We start from the raw sequence: 23,190 nt of genomic DNA, 5'->3' as shown, positions 1-23,190 counted from the left end.
ATGAAAACTAAAACAAAATTAACCTTTACTACACCAACTTAATAATATGAAGTACTTTTGACTATTACTCCTAAAATTCTATGTTTAGAGAAATAAAGCAACTAATAAAGCGGAGGGAGATGTATTTACAATACCCATCCTTTTTTTTGGGTTTTAGGCTCGATGTTCAATGGATACACAATGTCGCTATTTCGCAATTAATTAATGGAAAAATTGTTAGGAACTACCCGTCTAATAGGTCATTTTGTCAATAACTACTCGTTTAAAATTTTTATAAAAAAAACTACATACTAAATTAAAATATTTGACTAGCACTACCCAATTTGGTTTTCCGGCAATGAAATATGGCGATTGGGGCTCACTTTTGATTTTTCTTCCAAAATTTAAACACAAAATGATGAATAACTCAATTATGAAGCCAAAACTAGTGAATTTAACATTAATTTTAGAAGCATTATATATCTCTTAATTAAAACCACAATTACTTTCGCTATCTTTAATTGGAGAAATATTGAAAATTTAGTGTTCTAAAGGTGAGTCACTGTAAAGGGGATTAGGTTGGTTGCTATACACGAGCTTTAGGCTTAAATTTTGGAGGGAAAAAATAAAATTCGGACACACTTGTTAGATTCTGTTGTCAGAAAACCAAAATGGGTAGTGTTAGTCAAATTTTTAAATTTAGCGGGTAGTTTTTTTAATAGAAATTTTAAGCGAGTAGTTCTTGACAAAATAACCTACTAAGCGGGTAGTTTCTAACAATTTTTCCTTAATTAATTGTAGCATTAATCATGGTTTATATGAGTAATAAAAAATAAAATAAAATAAGAAAAAAAAAAGAAAATAAAATTATTTCAAAAAAAAAAAAAAAAAAAAGAAAATAAAATCTCTGTTGCGGTGGGCATGGTGTCATATTCCCATTGTTACTAGTAGTTCCCAGAGGTTGGGGGTTGAGTAAAAAGAGAGTGCGAGTGCCGACGAAGAACTCGCCGGAGTAATCGGAAATTATGGATTTGCTGCCGGCAGAGACGCCGGAACTTGCGAAAAAGCATGGATTCCGATCACTTAAGCTGCTAAACGTCGACTTGGAGCAGCCGCTCGAAGATAAACCTTTCGGCGTTGATTACGGCAAGCTCGACAATGGCCTCACTTATTATGTTCGATCCAATTCCAAACCTAAAATGCGCGCTGCTCTTGCTCTTGTCGTTAAGGCTGGGTTTGTGTTTTTCACTCTTTTTTCAATTCATTTTAATGATTTCAGTTTTTAGCACAATTGCTTGATTTTTAATGTTGTGAAATTGGAGGATTTGTTTTGAGAATGTAGCGTTGTTTTTTGTGTGAAATTGTTGGATTTTTTGGGTGAATGATGTGATTTATGAATACTATTTGTGTGTAATTCGGAAAGTTGGTGGGAATTGTGTGTTAGTGATGCGGAATGCTATTTGTGTGTGATTTAGAATGTTGATGGAGATTGTGTTCAAAGGATGCAAAATGCTGTTTGTGTGTGATTCGGAATGGTAACGGAATTTGTGTGTAATTTGGAATCATAATGGAATTTGTGTGTAATTTGTAATGTTAATGGAATATGTGTTTGAATGATGTGATATACCATTTTTGTGTGATTTGGATTGTTAATGTAGATGTAATTTATGTGCAATTATGTGGAATACTATTTGCGCTTAGTTCAGTATGTTATGGAATTTGTGTGTATATAATGCAAAATGCTGTCTGTGTATATAATGCAAAATATTACTCAACTCCATATTTGTGTGAAATTTAGGAATGTTGATGGAATTTGTTTGTAGTAAATGCAAAGATTTCTCTGCACGTGTGTAAATACTTCATAATTCATGTTCGCATTCTATGTCCTTTTGGAATAGAGGTAATGTCAATTAATGATTTGTTCGGGCAGGCAAACCTTGTTGTATTTTGCTTTAGCAAACCTTGCTGTATTTTGCTTTTGCATGTCATGGTTGTTTTGTCCCTTTGAGATGAGAGGATTGTCTTAATTTAAACTTATTTTTACCGTGATTTTGGGGACCTTTATCGGTATAGGCTTAATCAAAGATGGATGAACAAAAAAGAGGGAAGTTATAGTGAGGCCATGAGGGTGAAAGTGGCATTTTCTTGGGCTTGCTCTTATGGTTTTAGTTGGTGTGGTGAACTAGGCATAATATTAATGGATTCGGATAGGTAGAGGTTTTAAGGTGGGATAGATTCATTTGATGGTGATAATTGAGTGGTCAGGGACTGAGGGCAGTAGCAGAAATTTAGTTGGGTTATGAATGTCCAACTTGCTTCTGTTGAATCTGGCTCCTTTACTTGGGAGGATTATTGAACTGAACAATTCCCCTGCCCAGCTTAAACAAAGTTTTATTTTAAGATGAAGATATATGGTTCCCGCTTGTACTTCTAGATTGATCTTCTGTAATATGGATTAGTAATGGACCTCATGCTAAATGATCTTCTCCTTTCTTGCTTTTTTTTCCCTCTTCTTTACTCTCTGAATCTCTGTATGATTGTGTGTGGCCTTTGTCTCTTTGAAAATTGTTGTCCACATTCTGAACATCGGATTTGCAGCTCAGTTTTGGAAGAGGAAGATGAAAGAGGAGTTGCTCACATAGTTGAACATCTAGCTTTCAATGCAACTACAAAATATACAAATCATGATATTGTCAAGTTTATGGAAAGTATTGGAGCAGAATTTGGTGCTTGCCAGAATGCCATGACTTCAGCTGATGATACTGTTTATGAGTTGTTTGTCCCTGTAGACAAACCTGAGCTATTACCACAGGCTATATCAGTCTTGGCAGAGTTTAGTAGTGAGGTAGTATAGTTTTCCTTGTGATTGAGTGGGTAGCTCGAGCAAGGTTATTGATATGGTTCTGATAATGGACAATGCACAATGTAGATTCGGGTCTCAGCAGAAGACTTAGAGAAAGAGAGGGGAGCTGTGATGGAAGAGTACAGGGGAAGCCGAAATGCCAATGGTCGAATGCAGGATTCACATTGGGCTTTGATGATGGCAGGTTCTAAGGTATCACTTGAAGTCATTGTTCAGTCATTATTAGATCCTTATAACACATGGTCTTTGAACATTGTGTCTCACTACTGTCTTTCTTATTTTACTTTGTTTGTGTCTTCAGTGACAAGAAATTGGTTATATTGAAAATTATTAAATTTGGATTGTTTATCTTATCATTAATAAGCAATCCATTCCTATTTACTTAGCACATTTTGAATTTTTGTACTATGATTAATAAGTACTCTGCCCATCCCTATTTATTTCCATTCTGGTTTTTTGCACTATTCACATAACTTAGTTTGGCCATTTTATTTGCTAAAATATGAAAACAAATTTTATTATGTAAGATGTTGTGTTTATCTTATTTTTTGAAATTCTTTAGTTGTCAAAGTTGTGCATTGGCAAGTGGGTCCAATCAAAATGTGTCAAGTAAATAGGGATAGAGGGAGTATATTGCTAATGTTTAGTAGGAAAAATTGATATTAAAGGGTTCTAACTATTGTCTGTCTAATTTAAATGGTCTTAACTTTTGGTTAACTAGGCATGATCCTTACTTTGAGGTGTGTCTTCTGACTGTTATCATATCAGTCTGCAACGTGGTTCACCGTGTCACTAATAGGTGACTTGGTTTACTTTGGGGTTGTTTGGTTGACAAATAAAAACATGGGAAGTTGGAAATTCTAGGAATTGAAATTCTTTGAAGTTGTTTGGTTGACAAATTCATGGGAAGTAGAAATTCCTTACTTCCCACAAAATGGTGGAAGTTAATTACCTAGAGGGACCTAGGTAAGTGGAAGTTCCCATGGGAATTTCCACTTCCCTTAGTTAACCAAACACTTTTTAGAATTTCCTAGGATGTTCAATTTCATGGGAAATCAATTTTCCAAGGAATTTGCAATTCCTACATTCAACCAAACGAGCCCTTTGTTAATTTTTTTCATTACCCTTTTTTCTTTCTCTTTCCTTCCCGTTCTCTCTCATCTGCACCCACCAAGCATTGAGCCCCACAATTCCACCCCAATGAAGCCACCAGACCATCACCCCAATTTATCCTTCTCCACTGGACGTGCCACCCCACCACTAGTAACCAACAACCTCATATATTCTTCATCCCTTTGATCAATTGCAGCAAGAAGCTTCTCTTTTAATTGCTGCTTGTAAGTGAACAATTCCTCCCTGAGTAGGATGCTGAGATGAGTTTTGGAAAATGTCATCTTAAGATCTTCATGAGAATGCTAGAGGTGAGGATATCAAAGCTGTTATGGAGGATGGGAGCTTCATAGGCTGGGTTTTTGGGTTTCTGCTGTTATTAAAGCAGGAAATCTGAAGATAAGGGTGATGTTGGTAGTAGCATTACTCATGCAAGAAGGCAACAGTCCAAATGATGGATGTGTTTGGACGTGATGATGTTAAATCATTGTGTTTGTTAGTTAATATCAATCAAATTCGGGTTAAATTTTGAGTATGCTAATGATTTATATGTTGCTCCCTTTTTTCATTTTTATTTTTCAATGCCTTTTATTTTTATTTTTATTCTTTAATTTTAATTTTGTTCTACATCTTATTTTGATTTTCTACTTTCCTTGAGTTTTACAACTTAGTTATAAACACAAATGCATGTATTAATTTTTGTTTTTGTTTTTTTGGTGATTGATGATCAAACAAAGAAATTTTTTTTTTTTTTTTTTTTTTTTTTTTTTTATTGGGCTTATGTGAATTCAGTTAAAATTTGGCGATAAGTTATAATTTGGGCACCCACATGTTTTATGAAGGGAGAAGAGCAAGAGCAGAGGCCTATGTTTTTTGAGGGATGTTGCTGGAGAAGAGCAAAAGAGGAAGTTCATTGGGAAGGACGGGGAGTTCACTGGTGGAGGGAGAGGGGCTGCTAATGTGGGGGAGCAAGAGAAAGGGGTGGGTGAAAAACGTTTGATTTTCTTAAAATTTGGAAAGATGTAAGTCACACAAAGCCTAATTTGGGAAGACACCCCTCTAAGTTGGTATCATTGCGCGGTGATGGAAAGTTGAAACATTGTGTATTTGGTTCTACATGATTGATATCCCAGTTTTAATTTGTTAAAGTACATTTTGTCATATTTTTCTTGTAGTTTGTAGTTATTCGATAGATATATAAATACCTAGGGTACCAAGATTATCAGGATATTAAAATTGAGAGTTGTTTGGCTGATAATACCATATGGGGTTGCACTTCATCACAATTTTGATTTTCCACTAAATGCAGGAAATTGTTACCTAGTTTCCCCTAGGTAAGTGGAGTACAATCAATTAAATAATTATCTACACCACTCCGACGGAATTCTTGCAAAATATATACTCCTACAATTAACAAAATGACATTTCCTTTATTTTTTTTTTCTCTTTTCTTTTTGTGTAGTGACATTGGTTATTATGAGTATCATCTGCAAACAAGGGAAAGTTTATTGTCTTTAGAATTAGCCAATTGTGTAATTTAGTGTTCTTCTTGTTCAAGCTATGTTTATTTAGGGCCTTTTTTGTAGTTTGTACTTTGTAGGGTGCTGAGCTTGTCGGATAGTGTCCTTTTGCATTTATGGAGGCAAATCTTTGTAATTTATTTGTCTCATGTGTATGTGTGAGATAAACTCACAAATAAACAGCCATGCTATCTCATCAGAGTTTTAGTTAGGTTTTGTTGTTTTTATGTGACATTAGACAAGATTATGACTAATTGTAACTTTGTAAGTAATATGGCCAAACCTTTGATTTTTTGTTGAGTGATAAAAGCTTCCATTTGAAAGACTCTAAGAGGCTGATCCATATCAATGAAAGGAATAGATTGTAATCATCTTGATCGTAAGCTTGTGATTTCACTCTTGCATCAGGACCTCTGTGTATAAAATAACAAGCATATTTTCAAGCCAGAATTAGGACTGTTATTCTGGCTTTGGTGTATTTGAGGACGATCCTTTCGTGGAAAGATACTTATGAGAACAGAGCATATGTATCGTTTAAAATTATGTCGGTGTGTCTCTTAGCTATTCATTTACAATCCAAAACCTGTTAACTAATCAGAAGTTTAAAAGGCCTCATTTTTTGCAGTATGCTGAGCGCTTGCCCATTGGAACTGAAAAAGTTATCCGAACAGTTTCTGCTGCAACTGTGAAGCATTTTTATAAAAAGTGGTACCATTTACAGCATATGGCTCTGATAGCTGTTGGAGACTTTCCCAACTCAGAGGTTTCTACTTATAATTAATCCAAAATATCTCCCAGTAATGCAAATTATATGTGAAAATTAAATCAGACTCTTCCTCTGTCTTTCTTTATAATGCAGAGTGTTGTAGAATTGATCAGGACATACTTTGGACAGAAAAGCTCAGCTGACGAGCCTCCAGGCATACCTCGTTTTCCAGTTCCATCACATGATGAACCACGTTTTTCATGTTTCATTGAATCTGAAGCTGCTGGTGTAAGTATTGAATTGTCTGTTGGTGCATTGCTGCAAATTTATTAAAGCTGAAGATATTATCTTACTTTTCTCTTGCATTGTTTATCGTAGTCTGCAGTAATGATAAGCTGTAAAGTGCCAGCACAAGAGCTAAAGACCATAAAGGACTACAGGGATTTGCTTGTGGAGTCCATGTTCCTTCTAGCTTTAAACCAGAGATTGTTTAAAGTTTCTCGTAGGAGGGATCCACCTTTTCATTCATGCTCTGCTGCATCCGATAATCTAGTAAATCCAATTAAAGCTTACATATTGACTTCATCTTGTAAGGAGAATGGAATTATTGAGGCTTTGGAGGCAATGCTCACAGAGGTGTGGTAAATTCTCGGTGCCAGTTTGAGTTTTATTAGCTATTTTTGGAAGCTGACGCTTAATTTACAGCTTGCAAGGATTCACCTGCATGGGTTTTCAGAACGTGAAATATCCATTGTTCGGGCTTTACTATTATCTGGAATCGAATCTGCTTATCTTGAGCGTGATCAAATACAATCAACCAGCTTAAGGGATGAGTATGTGCAGGTAAATTAATATACTCGATAGTTCAGTTGGTGTTTGTCTTTTCCCTCTTTTTGAATTTTTTATGTTTTATATCTCTTTTAGCATTTTCTCTGCAATGAACCTGTTGTTGGAATTGAGTTTGAGGCACAACTTCAAAAATCTCTTCTACCATGTAAGTATCTGTTCGGAAATGCGATTATGAATTCCTGCATTGACTCATCCATCACACTGTTGATTAATTTGATCATTTGTAGCCATCTCAGCGGCTGAGGTAGCCACATATGCTCGTAAGTTCAGCACAACATGCAATTGCGTCATTAAGGCAATTGAGCCTCAGTCTACTGTAACTTTAGATGACCTTAAAAATACTGTGGCAAAAGTCACAAGTCTTGAAGAAGGAGAAAGTATCTCGGCTTGGGATGAAGAACAAGTTCCTGAAGAAATAGTTACTATTAAGCCAAATTCTGGGTAACTTCTAATCTTGTGAAAACTTGTTCATTTGATTTCCTGGTTGAGTTCTGCATGCTTCCTTCATCCTCCTTTTTCTTACCAAGCTCTGTTGCCCGACTTTTCAATAATCAATATAGAATGATCAAGATATGACAAAAGTTTCTTTTATGAATGCAATCTTTTTTCATATAAATGCATTTGGTTTAAGCAAAGAGCTATTGTACAGTTTGGAAGTGTGAATGCTGTGTGAAATCTACCTGACTATTAAATATCCCACTCTGTCCCTCCTAATCTTCCTGTTTGCTTTTTGCGACGTACTTATCTAATCTTTCTATTGTCCTGTTTTCCCTTTTGAGCATATGTTACTTTTTATCTCTCCATCACGTCAAAGTTATTTTTTCATGGTTCCAACTCTCTCAATTTTCTTAATTTTTTTTTTATTTTTTATTTTTATAATTACTCACATAATCTCCATGCAAAAACAAAAGGTAGATTATTTCGAGATGGTGAGAGTGATTTACTCATTTTGCTCTGTAGCTGTTTAGGTTCTTTGGATGAACTATCTTCTAATATATTCTGCACTTCTTAATTTGTTTGAAACGGCTCACTAAAGGGTTGATAGGTTGTCGTACACCTGTCAAAAATAAATTCCTAACAAAACCAACTAACAATGTAGTAGGGTAAGTAGGGTCGAATCCACATAGAGATGGTTATTCAATCTAACTTCTAAGGTATGGAGAAACTAAACTATGTCACGAAATTGGGATAGAAAAATAGTCTAATTTAAAATAGGAATAAAACAATTAATAAAAAGATTTAGAGTTATGGTTCACCATGTTTATAGCTCTAAATATATCAAATATCAATAACAATTCAATCAATCAATCATCTAGAGCAATTGCTAAGCCTACGGTTGGGTCTTAACGCTCTCAATTCAACATATGCAGTACGGTCGCTAACATAATCAGAATTGCTAATTGTAGGGAAGCCTCTAAAAGTAAGATCTTTCGATTCAAACTCTTATTAACATGAATTAATCAAACAATTGATCAGGTTGCAAGATTAACAATAAAGCACTATCAATTAGAGAAATTAATAATCAAAATATTAAAAACATCAATCAAGATTCATTGTATAAACATGGATTCCCAAACCTTAGAAATTAAACTACTCAAACATGAAAGAAATAATTAAAACTAGATTTAATAAAGAAAACATAATTAAAGTAAAGAAATAAAATTACCTCAGAATTAAAAATTCAAAGACAAATTTATGGAAGAATCCATGGATTTGTCCATGAAAAACTAGGGCTAGAGAGAAAACTCAAAAGAACGTAAAATAATAAAAGATATAAGGCATGAGGGAAAAATAATATCCGTTGAGTATTTATATTATCCTAAAACTAATCTAAAAATAAATAAAGAAAATAATTAAGAAAATAAAGATTACATAGGTTGATTTATTATTGGATGATAAAAGATGACGTGGCAGAAAACCGCAAGCAAAGTCGACAACACGAGCACCTCATGGGCTGCTTTGGCTCGCCAGAACCTGTGGGCGCGGGCTGGCAGTAGCTATGGCTGGTGTCGAGTGGTCGCGGGACAGGAGCGCATCAACATCCCGCGGGTGGCTGACTGTATTGCTTAGATTCAAACGTCTATAACTTCTGTTCTGGGAATCTTCTTGAGTCGTGCTACCTATCATTGGAAAGCTCTTCAAGTCTAGTTTCCAACGCAATTTGAATCGCTTCAATCCGATCTGCAGAACTCAAGTTATGATCAAAAGAGTGACCAAAGGTCTTTTTTGCCACTTTGTAAAACATCGTTTAACTTCGTTTCTAATTCAAATTCAATTCCGAAAAGTGCATAACAACCCTTGTGGATGCTATATTCATTCCTCATGCATATAAATCTCAAAATCAACATCCACGAACGTGGGATCTTTGATTTATAAACTCAATTAATAGACTTCCATCCAAATATCATCCGAATCAACTCCAAACACTACGAAAGCGTCCAAATGTCTATCAAAACACCTGAAACATTAAGAAAAACACAAACGGAACCTAATAGAGTACAAAACAAACAACTTATGTATTTACGACCTAAAAAACGACTAAAAGACCTAAAAAGCAACTATAAACTTAGCATAAACGTGCCTTTAAATCCTATATAAATGTGATTCATCAAGGGTTGATGTTGTTCCGTTTCTTTCTTTCTTTTTTTTTTTTTTTTTTTTTTTTTTTTTTTTTTTTTTTTTCTTTTTTCTTTCTTCCTCCCCCCCCCCCCCCCCCTCAACTTATTGGAGGATCTGGCTATTGTTTCCGTACAGTGTTTTCATGCATTTATTGTTGATCTTCCTTGTGATGTTTTAATGTCAGAATATTTTTTGGAATTCTTAATTTTAGGTAAAGTTTACATAATAGAAAATGGAGTAATATTAGTCAATTGCCAGGTTTGCTTGATAATCCTTTCCCTGTTTGCTTCCTTTTGAAAGAAGGCAGTGGGGCTCCACAAGGCGTTAGCCCCTTGTTTTACTCAAATAAAGTGACTAATTGTTTTCTTGTGCTACATTTTACCTTCCAACAATCTTTGACAGGTTTTCAATCTTCTTCTTCTTTTTTTTTTTTTTTTTTTTTTTTTTTTTTTTTTTTTGACTTGTGTATATATGTTATGTTTTTACTATTTAGTACACCTATCATTCCTGTTAATACTGATCCCTAATGGATTTCAATCCCAGAAATCTTAAATTCTCAGCATTTACTATTATGTTTTCTTCATCTACTGTTAAAGCCTTTTGTCCCCTTACCTTTCCCAGCCATTTCCCCTGCCATCATGACGCTGTGTAGATGTCATTTCTCTTTGAAAGTAAGCTGTGTAGCCTGAAAGTTCCTGTGCAGATCCTCTCTAAAGTCTCTGACTCATAAGTCATACCTACTCGTTTTTTAGGTTCTCTTCATGACAGATATGGTTAAGTTTTGTTGGTGTTATGTCTGATGTAGTTTTATTTATTTGTCTAAAGGATGTAGAATTAATGAATTATTGGTCTTATTTTCTGTATTTCATAGTATAAGTCATCCACACTTATTGTGTTTGAACTTTTACCTTAAATTTCTTTCATAGATAGAAAAAAAATCATAATAGTAAAATATGGTGAAGAAACAGTGGTCTAATAAGGTCGCTTTCTTCATTTCTTTTAATGTTCTTGTTTTGACTACACAGGTTTGCAATGCACATTTTTGATGATTAATATCTAATTATTAATGCTCTCGTTGATACAAAACGAATAGGACTCCACAGGACTATATTTTTCGTATATATTGGGAATAATTTAGAAGATTCCTTGAAATTGTGAATAGCTAAAAGATTTTCAAACTAGAACATTCTGAAGAAAAAAAAAAAGGTGGGGGTACGGAGTAAAAATTTTTCAAGCAAAATTTGCTGTCAAAGTAAAATATTGAAAAATGTGGCAAGCTTTATCTTGAAGCAAAAGAAGCGACCGTGCTCTAGGGGACCTCAGAGGAAGAGAAAAAAAATTGCTGAAAAAGATGGACTTAATCTATGAAGGTCCCCCTCCTACCCCCCCCCCCCCCCCCCCTTCTTCTCTTTTCACCTTTTATATGCATATGAAGAAATTACTCAAGTTTTTGTTGTAATTAAGTTCCTTTCATCTCATGCTTGTTATCCTTAGTGGATATCTAGTCTCACCATAGTTCCATTTATAATGGGTTCCTGATGGAATTTGATTTTAAAGGAACTTCCATGTCCTTTGGCTAATTTACTGTGCAATGCTTTTACGTTTGTGAAACACATGTCATAATGTGATGTAAATTGCATATTCTATTATGCTTCTCTTTATTTTTTTTAAACTCTGTTCCTACTGCCAGAGGCAGATTACTGTTGATACAGTTGCTTGTTGTTTGTGTATATATTTCTTTGTCAACAAATTGTTTCATAGATGAAGTGATCTTGAGCTGCCACTTTATGTAAATGTGAAACAGAATTATATACACTTTCCTTTGATAATTTGTTGGCTCCCTGAAAATTAATCAGCAACTAAGTGAATACTAGCAAGGGATGTCTTGATTGCCTTTTCTTGGCATTAACTATGTTATCAATCTCTTCCAAAGTTCCCCAAATTATTTTTATTTTTCGAGTTTTCTTGTAAATTGTAATAGCTGTATTCAGATTTCAGACTTCTAAATGGTCTCCATGTCTGGCTCAGGAGTGTAGATCAGCAGCAAGAATATGCCGATATCAATGTCACTGAGCTAATTTTATCAAATGGCATGAGAGTTTGCTATAAATGTACTGACTTCCTTGATGATCAGGTATCATGATTGAAAGGGTTTGCTATATGAACTGCTTTAGTGATACATTGGTACTAATAGATCTATGGCCAATTGGCCTGAATCCTGTGAAAAATTGATCCTTTCTCCATCTGTAGGTGAAATAATATATATATGTTATTTAAAACCTTTTATATTTGATGCTATGGATATTATATCTCATTTATCATGTTATTTCCCTAAAGAGTTTTCCAGTGTGTTTCTTGTGAAATTTGTGGATTATACACTAGTTTAAAGTTGCACGTCTTTGAATTAATTGCAGCCTAACATCAATTGCCTCCTTACTGGTCATGGTATTCTTGAGTTTTGAATATGGTGCGTTAATATGTGTTATGATATCTGAGCAGGTTCTTATAAGTGGATACTCATATGGAGGTCTATCAGAACTCTCAGAACCTGATTATGTTTCATGTTCCATGGGTTCGACTATTGCTGGTGAACTTGGTAAATTTGGCCATAAACCATCTGTGCTGATGGACATGCTTGCTGGTAAAAGGGCTGAGGTTGGAACAAAGCTTGGACCTTATATGAGAACTTTTTCTGCTGACTGTTCACCAACAGACTTGGAGACTGCATTACAGGTTGGCTCTTTGGAGCTCTGTTTCCTTTGCTTCAATTTGATCTATCTTATGCATCATGTGCTGGTTGTTGGTAACAAATTTTCTCTTCTGTTGGGTGAACTTTCTGGTTCTAACTGCCTCAGTGCTCTGTCTTTGATGTTATGAGGACCCATTTTAATATTGAAACGTATTGAAAAAGATTGGAAGGCTAACAGGGTCTGCAAATTTTCTATCAGAAGACAGTAATGTGCCTGTAATGCATTGATTAATATTAAGGGGCAGTCAAGCTACAAAATAAATGTATAGCTTGGAGAGAATGCATGTAATTATCTGCTTCTATAAATACTAAGATTTAGAGAGAAATAAAACATGGGAATTATTATTGGTTGTTTCGTTTAGATTTAGCTGTATATGGAGAGAGTCCAGCCTCTTCAAAGGTTGATTACCATTTGTAACTCTCATTTCATTGATCAAATTAACTTTCTACTTAAATATTTTGCCCAAAATTCCAGTTTGTTACAGTGCCTTTGTACCCTAAAGTTATGTTCCTTGCCCTCATCCCACATAACCTCCTCAAGTAGTATAAGGTTCTTATGCGATCCTATACACCTCTATCCCTCTCTCCAAGTGTCTTTGTATCCTCTCCTATTACTTTTTCTTGTGTGTTGCATTTTCATGTAATCTATACTTGATTCAGTTATTGGCTGTATTTCTACAGTCTAAATCTTATTGTAACAGAGGGTTTAATAGGCATTTTGTTCACCTTTTGTAAGTACCATTCAAACAATCAATGATATGTTCTTTTCTTCCAAATCTCAAGTTTTGGTATTGGAATGTTCCTCTCAAGATTTTCCCTGTCATTTCCTACACTCTTGAAATGAGCATTAGCAACCCTCCACCTAATTAATGCCAAGAATAAGGCTATGTTTGGATAACAAAAAATGGAAGGAAAGGAAGGGAAGGGAAAGGGAGGGAGACAAACTTCCTTGTTTGGATAATATGTTGGGGGAGGGAGGGATCCATTTTCCATCCTCCTTTAATAAAGACCATCCCTTCAAAATTGGAGAGATTTGGAGGGAAAATGGAGCTCATCATTTCCTCCACTTTCCCTTCCTTCCCCTTCCTCCTATTTCCCTCCCTTCCATTTCTCTTCTAATATGTTATCCAAACATAGCATAAATAAATGAAACAATGGACACAAAATCTGTTGATTGGTTGCAAATTTGCAATTGTCCTCCCAGGCTGGAGATAATGAAGTCTCTTCAATTTAACAATCTTAAATTGGCTTGTAAAGTTTTAAGTTCTATAAAGTGGCTTCCAGACTAGCTCTTCCTCTGTTGGAATATATTGGCCAATGAGACACATTCAAGCTCAAAAGATAAGAATAGTGAAGATGCAGTTGTTGCGTTGGATATCTTGATGATTCATAGGGAGCTAAATTGGGCAATATGATGTTTCTGGTCTCTAACCCACTAACCCAGTACTGTACTGTCTCTGTTTTAACTCATTATCTGTTTTTTGAAATCTCAAACCTCTATGCCAAAACACTGCCAGCATTTTGTTTCTATTGCCTGTGCATGTCACATAAGACAATTTACTCGTATGCCTTAGACATTTTTTCTAAAATAAACTGTATTGCATATTTGTCCATATATCTTTGGCAAGGTGAATATTTCCCTTCTTTTTAGTTATCATTTTGTGGGCTAACATTTTAGTTGTGGATCCAGCTTGTTTATCAGCTTTTTATAACAAATGTGGAGCCTAGAGAGGAAGAAGTTAAAAAAGTGATGGAAATGGCAGAAGAAGCTGTCCGTGCTCAGGAGAGAGATCCATATACTGCCTTTGAAAATCGTGTGAGGGAGATAAATTATGGAAACTCATATTTCTTTAGGGTATGATTAAATTTTATGCCTGTCCCCCTTTTTTTAATTTTTTTATTTTATTTTTTATTTCTGGGTGGGTGGTGCGTTAAGATTTACTAATTTTTATGTGCAGCCTATTAGAATAAGCGACCTTAAAAAGGTTGATGCTTATAAAGCATGTGAGTATTTCAGCAACTGTTTCAAGGATCCATCAACTTTCACGGTTGTGGTTGTTGGCAACCTTGATCTTGCTACTGCCAGTCCATTGATTTTGCAGTACTTGGTAAGCAGTAGCTTCTCAAATTTCATTACACTTAACATTATACTGTTTGGCATCATTTGCACTCTTTAATTTTACATGCAGGGTGGAATACCAAAGCCTCCCGTTCAGATTTTACAGTTCAGCCGTGATGACCTCAATGGCCTGCCCTTCACTTTTCCTGACAAAATTATTAGGTAGATTTTCTCCGAAATCAAATATAGCAATCTTTATTATGTATGTTAAAACCTAGGAATTTATTATGAAAATGATGATGGAAGACAAATCAAAAGGTTTTTGTTGTCAAACTGTCATTATGAACTACAAATCTTGAGTCCTTTAGCTTTCCTTTTTCTGTTTCATTTTTGTACAGTCTTACCTGGCATAGGTGATGGCCTAATAACAGTAATAAGGCTGATTCTTTCCTAGCTCACCACCGGATTAATTATTACTGCTAACATGCAAAAGTTGTCTACTGGTGGCCTGTGGCTCAGTAGTGCTAGATTAATGAAGTTATGAAGTTATTTTTTATAGAGACAAAACACACTCCTCTACAAAATATTTTGAGGTAAGATATCGTCATATTTGTCAAGGAAGTAATTTTGGTGATGTTACAGAAGGGAAGGGAAGCAAGACAGGTAACATTGCAACTATGTGAAAATTATCTAAAGGAAAGTGCTATTGGTAATATTGCAACTATATAAATTTTTCAATATTAAGAGAGTAAGAAAATAACTGCTGATTCTTGTTAATCAGTTTTCCACTAGTTATGATGGTAAAAATTTCTCTCCATTAATCCATGTTGTCGAGCTTGTTTCAAAATGGTTCTATTTTGTGAGTTGGTGGGGAAGATGATCTTTAAGAGTCAAAGACGTCCTTTCTTTATTTTTATCAAATTTCACTTTGTCATACTGTGATAAAACAGAAGACTTACAACTGCCCTGGATCCTCTTTAATGGTGAACAATCTGTTCTATAGGTAATTTCTTACTATGGGAAGAGATAAGTTCCTGATCTGCCATTCTGAAAACACTTCACACACATCTGTGGGTGCGCATTTATATATTTCAGACACCTGCTTTAATTTCTATAGTAGGTGTTAACCTCTAAAACAAGGGGTCATGGTTTGCAGACAAGAGTTATCTATCCTCAGATCCTAGGTCTCCAGACGTAAATTGAATGTGGGAAAACAAAAACACGGGGTGATTTATCCAACTACTTGTGCAATTTTTACATGAGAAAACTAGAGAATATCCTTATCACTTCACTTGTCTGGCGGGCCTAAAAGAAACCCTTATACACCTAATAAATTTGTAATATCTTATATTTGATAAGGAATTGTGTAAAACAAGGGAAAGAAATAGTAAAGCCTTATCCTTTGCCAAGATTTGTTTCCAGACCCTCATCTTAAGGCCCCCCCTAACCTTGTACCTGATCAAGGGCAAAAACAAAGAATATATGTGATATGAAATTGTAAAAAGTACTGTATCAGCGGACCTTAGCACCTGATAGAGCATCCCAACCATTCTCCCTGGACCCCATACCAGTTCTCTATAACTCTATTTTATAGAATCTATATTTTGTCATACAGATTGATGAAAAGTAAAGAAAAGAGCATCTCCTATCATGTTTGGCATGTCTGTTGGTGCTTTGCTAGAGAATTTATGGAATTGAAAGAAAAGAGCTACTTCTGGATATAATGAGCAGTTCCTGTGCTGTTTGCGATCTCACATATACATTCTTAACTGTTATAAATTTTGAGACAAAGAATCTGTTTCAGGGAAATTGTTTGCAAACCTATGGTGGAAGCACAGTGTTCAGTACAGTTATGTTTTCCTGTGGAGTTGAAGAATGGGGCTATGGTAAGAGTGTTGACCTTCATTACTTAGCTAATTTGAGGACTTTTGGTAGCAAGTCAACTTTTTTGTCAAACTTTCGTTTGAAGTTTGTTTTTCTTGATTTGATCTGATTCTGTTTTCTGAAATTAAAACATTTGTGCTTTTGAAAATTTTCATTCTCGTACTTCCTGTATGCAGTAGTTTTGTGGCATTGTGAAGTTCTGTGAACATTTATGGCTCTACACAAAGACCTCCATTTTGCTTTGGTATGCAAATATCTTTGCACTAAACCCAATGAAAGCCCTTCAAAATCCTCATTTGCCCATAGGCTGTCCCATGCAACCTTCCTTGGCCTTTGTGCTGCTATAACAGGGATTTTGAATAGAATTTAAAGTAAATGGGCAAATATGGAACTGTTATTCTACTCCGTTAAGATAAGAGCTTTGTTTTCTACTCAAGGGTCCTTTTCTAGATCCTCCAGAGTATCGGGTAGTGAGGAGAAGTTCCAAACCGTAATCAGCTAACACTGCAATTTGAATACTCCCCTGTTATGATATTTGGATATTTCTTAAACTTGACTTTCAATTCCAAAATAATTCAAAATTTTATAGCGCATGCCTTGAATAACCAAATAACTCATGTCAGCTTTTTAAAAGTTTAGTGTCATTGGCCATTCAATGGCCAAGAGGAGAGGAGATGGAAAGAATTTTCAATTGAGTCATTATTGATATTGTTTTAATGCATACACCTTTCCAAAAGTACCATCTAAGTTGCCTAGGCTGCTAATTTACTACAAGGTTCCACAAGGATGAAGAGATTATTTCTCTCAAAAAAAAAAAAAAAAAAAAAAAATTAATGAAGAGATTGCAATGGCTTATTCCTTGAGAGCTTGCTAAGAAACCTTTTATTTGTCTATTGATCTTGAGCTATATCAAAAAGGTCACATTTATTTCATGCATTTATTGGGAAAAGCATATTCTGAATGTGAATATTTAAATACCCAGAGTCGCAGACATGTGATGATAGGTCTTCTTACAGATAGCTTGCATAACAAACCAATCCCATTTCCCTATTGGACCTAGATTAGAAACCTTTGCATTCATTTCCGCATAGAAGATTTGAGTATCAAGGAGAAACACATATACAATTATAAATATGTCCCAAGCAATTTTCTTATCGTTAATTTCAGTCTCAAAGCAAGATTTTAGCAAGGATCTAAAAGTTATATCTATTTCTGGAATTGGGTTTAAATTTTAGTTTCTATGCTGTTTCGCTTCGACTAAGCAAAGTTGCATTAACCAATCATTGCTGCTTTGTCTTCGTTGAAATCTGTCTTCTAGTTATCGTCTACTTTTAGGAAATGTTCGGAATAAAGTACTTACAATAGTGCAACTCAGCTATTTCTCAAACCCGTCTTAGATTAACCTTTCAACCTTATACAAAAATTCCTTACTGATACTGTTTCCTTAAATCCTCTGTGAATCAAATATATGATGAAAATTTATGCATATTTAGCTCATTAATTTTCTATTACTAATGTTTAATTAGTCTCAAGTTATTCCTAATTTCCACCATTATTCTAGTTCTGACTTGTTCAGTGGAGTTAAGTGATTCACGAGTCTTGAATATTTTACCCCTTCTGAGGTGAAAAACAAACCTTATCTGAAATTGTTGACTACTTTTCCTCTCCCTTCTCCCATGATCTCCCCAATCTAATGAGGAGATAATAATTGAGAGGTGTAATGAAGAACAGACTTGACAGCATATATCCCTTATGGCGTTGTGTGCAAAATGGTGTATAGTAGTCTAGTAATATTATCCAGTTATATCTCTGGATTGGAAAATCTTGTCGCAGGACTTTATTATTATAAGTCATGTTAAGTAGAATTGTTATTCACACACTGTTACGAGTGTCAGGTAATGAGTACATAACAGTGTCAAATTCATTAGGGCTTAAAATTTGTGACACCAGAACAGTCCTGAAATTGGACATAGATGCGGCGACAGCATATATGGAACATGATCCTACTTTTACAAGACATGCTGCATGTGCTTTTCATGTTACAGATACATATATACACATTTCAGATTGACTTGTTAGCTAGTTCTTAATCCCATTTGTGAGTATATCTCACATAAATTTCTCTTCACTTTTCCTCTCTTAATACATCTTATCTCTACAGCTATGTAGTCCAGAATAATTGAGTGTTTGGGTGACTGAATGATATTGAAGTGTAGGATGAAAATTTTATATTCTCGTCTCAGTGTTGAGTGCCTAACGTGGGTACACAAATCAAAGTAACAAGTTGAATTTCTTACTGCATGTCTACATTAGATAAACAAGAAAAGGCTCGCCCTGCCCTGACCAAGTATTAATATCCACTTGTTGGCTTTTTTTTTTTTTTTTTGTTTGTTTGTTTACCCTTTCTCCATTGTGCTAGATTGAAGAGATTCACTGTGTCGGATTTCTGAGTAAGTTGCTAGAGACAAAGATGATACAAGTCCTCCGCTTTAAACATGGGCAGGTGGGCTTGTCTTTCATAATTTTTCGATTTGCAATTTTTTCTGTATGGAGGATGTTCCTGATTTTCTTGTGCATATCTGGCTTAGATTTACTCTGCAGGTGTATCTGTATTCTTGGGGGGAAATAAGCCATCAAGAACTGGTGATGTACGAGGAGACATCAGCATTAACTTTTCATGTGATCCTTCCATGTCTTCGACTCTGGTCATCCTTTGTACCTCCTTTTTCTTTTATCTATTATGTTTGTTTTTGAAGAGGGACTGTGCTACAATGAGCTAAATATAATGTAGAATGATTTGCAACAGGCTGAGTTGGCATTAGATGAGGTTTTGCATCTGCAGAATGAAGGCCCTTCAGATGAAGATATCTCAACCATACTTGAAATTGAGCAAAGAGCCCATGAAAATGGCTTGCAGGTAAGTTCTAATATGCTGTCCTTAAGGCTCTATCTTTTAGATAAATTGATGTGATTCCAGCTGTCATTATGAGTGTACTCGTTAAGATTTATGTTCCTTATTAATCTCATCTCCTCTCAGGAGAACTATTATTGGCTAGAAAGGATTATTAGAAGCTACCAATCAAGAGTCTATTCTGGTGATTTAGGCACTTCTTTTCAGGTTAGAAGTTTTCATTGGAGCCCTATTTTGTGCTTCTTTAAGCTCTCTCCATGTTTCTATTTGCATTTCTTCTGTTTATACATGCAGCAACTAATGTCATTCACTTGCTATGTAATGGTTATCTCTTTCCTGAAGATAAAATTCTTTCTTACTACTGGTTTTGCTTTGCAGATTCAAGAAGAAGCACGGTTGAAAGTAAGAACATCTCTAACACCTTCGACATCAAAATCTGCACTGCAAAGGATACTTCCATTTCCTTGCAGAAAGAAGTATACTGTGGTCATTTTGATACCCCAAACAACACGTTTCCAATTACTTAAGTCATGCTTTTGGGAAAGCTTCCCAAATTCAAAGGTCAGTTGGAAAATTTGGAATGTGTCAGCTTTTGCATGTTGTTTGTTTGGGTTGGATTAGGTCGTGAGGATTCAGGCTGATGGAAGCAGGTCTGTAATTTTACTTCTTGGTACAACCAGGACTTATATACTTAGTTGTACCTGTGCATTGCAAATGTGGTACAGTTACAGTATGTACTTCATTCGATATTGAGTTCGATGTGGGTGGAAGGGGGGATATCATGTAGAGCATCTACTCCTTTTTATATTAGTAGGCCGCATTAAGTAGGGGTCATTTTGGTTTTTTTTTTTTTAGAAAAGTAGGGGTCTTTTTTATTCAATTGAGTTAAAAACACAACTATCCTTCACTATTTGAGCATTTATCTCTATGTCGTATCCATTGATTCATTGTTCAGTTTAACACTGGAAAGTTCAAGGTTCACAAATTCTATATACTGCTTATATTGTGACAAACCAAAACAGTCATGAGGTTTAATTTAGAGATATAAGTAGTAGTTATTAATGTGGTTACTTGTACTTAAAAATTCACTATATTGGCTGATAAAAACTTATTTACACTACTAGAAGATCATATTAAGATATTTTTGTAGGCAAATAATTTTGGGGGATTGGGGTCAGCATTATACTTTTCTTGTTTATACTGTCATATCTTGGGCATTGGTGAAGATATTGCTACATAGAGATGAGTCACGTCTTCAACAATTTTTCGATTACTTGGGATGCTAGGAAATTGCAACTCTGTACAGAGATTTATACACGCGGTACATTGGGGCTAGGGTTTTGAGACTTGGTGTGTTTGGATAGATGATTGATAAGGAAAAGGAGAGGGAGGGGAAGGGATGGGAAGGGAAGGGGAGGGGAGGGAAGAAGGAGGAGTTTTCCTTCCAAATATCTCCATTGTTGGAGAGATCCATTTCTCTCCCCCTCCAATTCTCTCCCTCATTTGTTATCCAAATGAAAGAGTATATACCCCTCCAATTTCCTTTCTTTTCCCTCCATTTCCTTCTATCCAAACAAAGTGTTAGGTAAACCCTGGAGGCTTGGATACAAGTACAACCCCTGCAACTTGACCTGTGAAAGTACATTAATCTTTATCTCAGGTTATTAATGGTCTCGCATGGATTATGGAGCCAATGCCCGACAGTATGCTAGTAGTTCAAAACTTCAAATTACATGAAGGGGTGTTAATTGATTGGATAATTAGATTATCTTAATTTTCCAAAAACAGTCCGTGTGTAAACGAAGACCCAATATTTGGCTGGTTCACAATTGTTCATTACATGATTGCCCTGCACTTTTGATTTTGCCAACTGCATCCACCAATATTGAACATCTGCATGATGACGTGAACAAAGTGTTCATGTTTCTATTGCAGTAATGATATAACTTGTGTTATTACTGCTATCTGCTTGTCTTATACTTTGGATCTTTTGTTTACTTCTTCCTAACTTCAGACTTTATGTAACAGTATGCAGTAGCCATAGCTGGTCTGACCATTCTGTCAGTAGCTCTGTGGAGATCTTCGCGAAGTAGGAATTAACCCAGAAGGAAACAGCCCTAGAGAATTATGTACATGGCTTCATTTAAGGTTTGACTGAGAGAGAATCCTTTTGTAGTTGACATTTGGTTAAAGAATATACAAATTTTTTTCCAATACAAGGTGTTAGATTGAGAAAAGTTATGCTGGAAGTCATGGGAGATGTGTTGTAAGGAAAGGAGGTTGGGCTTGCTGTTGAAAAGAAGATGGTGCATGTGTGTGCTGCTGCTGCTGCTCTGTATGCTGTTGTTAATTTAATTTCCTGCTACTTTCCTTTTTTGTCTTTTTGCTCTGCTAGCTGTCTTGTGATAGCATTTTCTTTTTGGTATTTCCCTAGGATGATTTAGTGGACAAATGTCATGTTTTGTAAGGACAGTGTGTCCATATATATTAGAAAGCTGCCTTGTAAGAAAGACAGAATGAATGAAAAGAAATACCCTATAGGGGAATGATCATCTGCAAGTATAGCCGTTTTTCTTGCTGAAACATTTTTCTGTCATTATGGTATCAGAGCCATAGGCTCAATTTTGCCTAAAAATTCAATCTTTCTTTATTTTTCATATTAGATCTAGTAGAATCTGTTATTAGATTCAAGAAAGCTTTAATCTTTGAAGAAAATGGTAACAACCATAGATGCTACCAGTCCACTATACTTACATCCCTCATATGGAAACAATTTCCAGTCCATAAAGAAGCTTCAAGGATCTTCCAACTTTAGGTCATGGAAGAGGTCTATGGAGATAGCTCTGGCATCTAGGAGGAAGTTGGGGTTTGTGACTGGAACTTTGGTGACGGATAGCTCAGATGCTGTGAAGGCTGAGGCATGGGATACATGTAGTAACATGATAATCTCATGGATTTTGGAGTCTGTCTCAGAATCAATTCGAAAGTCCATTCTGTTTGTGAGCAATGCTCAACAGATCTGGAACCAACTGGAGAAAAGGTTCTCTCTTGTGAATGGTTCAAGAAAATACAAACTCAACAAGGAGTTGTATGAAACTAAGTAGCAAAGCATTTCAATCAGTGAGTATTACACTCAAATGAAGACAATATGGGAGGAATTGGAGTCATTAAATGTTCTTCCAGCTATTGGAGAAGTGAATGTTGAAGTCGCAGCCTTTCTCACAGCATTGGGAAAGCAGAATGAAGAGCAAAAACTCTTTCAATTTCTCAATGGACTGGATGATGCTTACGGGCCTCAGAGATCATGATTACCAAAAATCAAATCTTTATTACCAAAAACTAATCTAGGGTTTAGTCTAATTGTAAATTATTAGTTTGGAGATTTAATTTTGATGTTTGGTTATTGTAATTGTGTTAATTAATTTTCAGATTTGGTTTTTAATTAAAAAGCCCCAATTTTTAAAACCCTAGGTTCTTGATTCATGATTTATTGAAGGATTATGATGTATTATAGGGTAGACCTTTGTTTTAAGTGTTTTAAAACTTAATTACAACAAGTTTTAATTATAATAAAGTGCTGGAATTTTATGTAGAACACTTGATATTATGTTTCTTGAAGAAATTTTAATTACCCATTAATCGAGACTTAATTTATGGTGCTTTAAATATAATTTCAGCTTATTCTAATTAAATTATGAGGGGTTTTAAAATAGTATATATTGCTGGAAATTTGTTTAGAGTCAATATTAATACTCTATTATGGATTTAATGTGTAGGAGACTTTGAAGTAAGCAATTTCTACTAGTCGTGGCAGTTTTAATAACGTACTCAAGGTACGTTTGGTTATTAGCATAATTATGTTGATGTAGTAGCATGCTAAATGTGTTTGATTGATTTCAAGTAATGTCATGCTAGGTTCGGAATGAAAATTTTGATTTGAA

General features: G+C 35.1%; 2 protein-coding genes across 3 annotated transcripts; both read left to right on the top strand.

The window, feature by feature from the left end:
- The first annotated feature begins 867 nt into the window (after positions 1–867).
- Positions 868–21,832, top strand: LOC145634610 (zinc protease PQQL-like). 2 transcript variants are annotated; one of them, XM_081686021.1, is made up of 21 exons: positions 868–1,213; positions 2,578–2,824; positions 2,909–3,034; positions 6,098–6,235; positions 6,332–6,466; positions 6,557–6,814; positions 6,884–7,021; positions 7,103–7,172; positions 7,255–7,468; positions 11,675–11,780; positions 12,146–12,379; positions 14,086–14,250; positions 14,354–14,503; positions 14,585–14,676; positions 16,259–16,340; positions 18,758–18,841; positions 18,927–19,043; positions 19,145–19,255; positions 19,376–19,456; positions 19,628–19,810; positions 21,278–21,832. In XM_081686021.1, exons 1-21 carry the CDS (start codon positions 1,005–1,007, stop codon positions 21,347–21,349), a joined length of 3,012 nt encoding a protein of 1,003 aa, XP_081542147.1. In that variant the 5' UTR covers positions 868–1,004; the 3' UTR covers positions 21,350–21,832. The 2 variants fall into 2 exon arrangements, with proteins under 2 accessions (XP_081542147.1, XP_081542148.1); XM_081686022.1 differs by having other exon boundaries at positions 970–1,213; positions 2,583–2,824.
- A 131-nt stretch (positions 21,833–21,963) lies between these two features.
- Positions 21,964–22,557, top strand: LOC145636686 (uncharacterized). The gene is made up of 2 exons (XM_081688250.1): positions 21,964–22,289; positions 22,371–22,557. Exons 1-2 carry the CDS (start codon positions 21,964–21,966, stop codon positions 22,555–22,557), a joined length of 513 nt encoding a protein of 170 aa, XP_081544376.1.
- Positions 22,558–23,190: the final 633 nt, after the last annotated feature.

Source organism: Chenopodium album, chromosome 6 (genome assembly GCF_948465745.1).
Source record: "Chenopodium album chromosome 6, dcCheAlbu1.1, whole genome shotgun sequence".
In the NCBI taxonomy this organism is placed as follows: Eukaryota; Viridiplantae; Streptophyta; class Magnoliopsida; order Caryophyllales; family Amaranthaceae; genus Chenopodium; species Chenopodium album.
Note: the sequence above shows the minus strand (reverse complement) of the source record. Positions and strands in the feature narration are given on the sequence as shown.

What these genes read in the sequence shown, in the direction of transcription:
- LOC145634610 (XM_081686021.1), top strand. Translation starts at nt 1,005, where the DNA reads ATGGATTTGCTGCCGGCAGAGACGCCGGAACTTGCGAAAAAGCATGGA. An exon ending in CTGACTTCCTTGATGATCAG is followed by an intron (nt 11,781 to 12,145) that starts GTATCATGATTG and finishes ATATCTGAGCAG; the next exon opens with GTTCTTATAAGTGGATACTC. An exon ending in AGTTGAAGAATGGGGCTATG is followed by an intron (nt 16,341 to 18,757) that starts GTAAGAGTGTTG and finishes CCATTGTGCTAG; the next exon opens with ATTGAAGAGATTCACTGTGT.
- LOC145636686 (XM_081688250.1), top strand. Translation starts at nt 21,964, where the DNA reads ATGGTAACAACCATAGATGCTACCAGTCCACTATACTTACATCCCTCA. An exon ending in TGGAACCAACTGGAGAAAAG is followed by an intron (nt 22,290 to 22,370) that starts GTTCTCTCTTGT and finishes CATTTCAATCAG; the next exon opens with TGAGTATTACACTCAAATGA.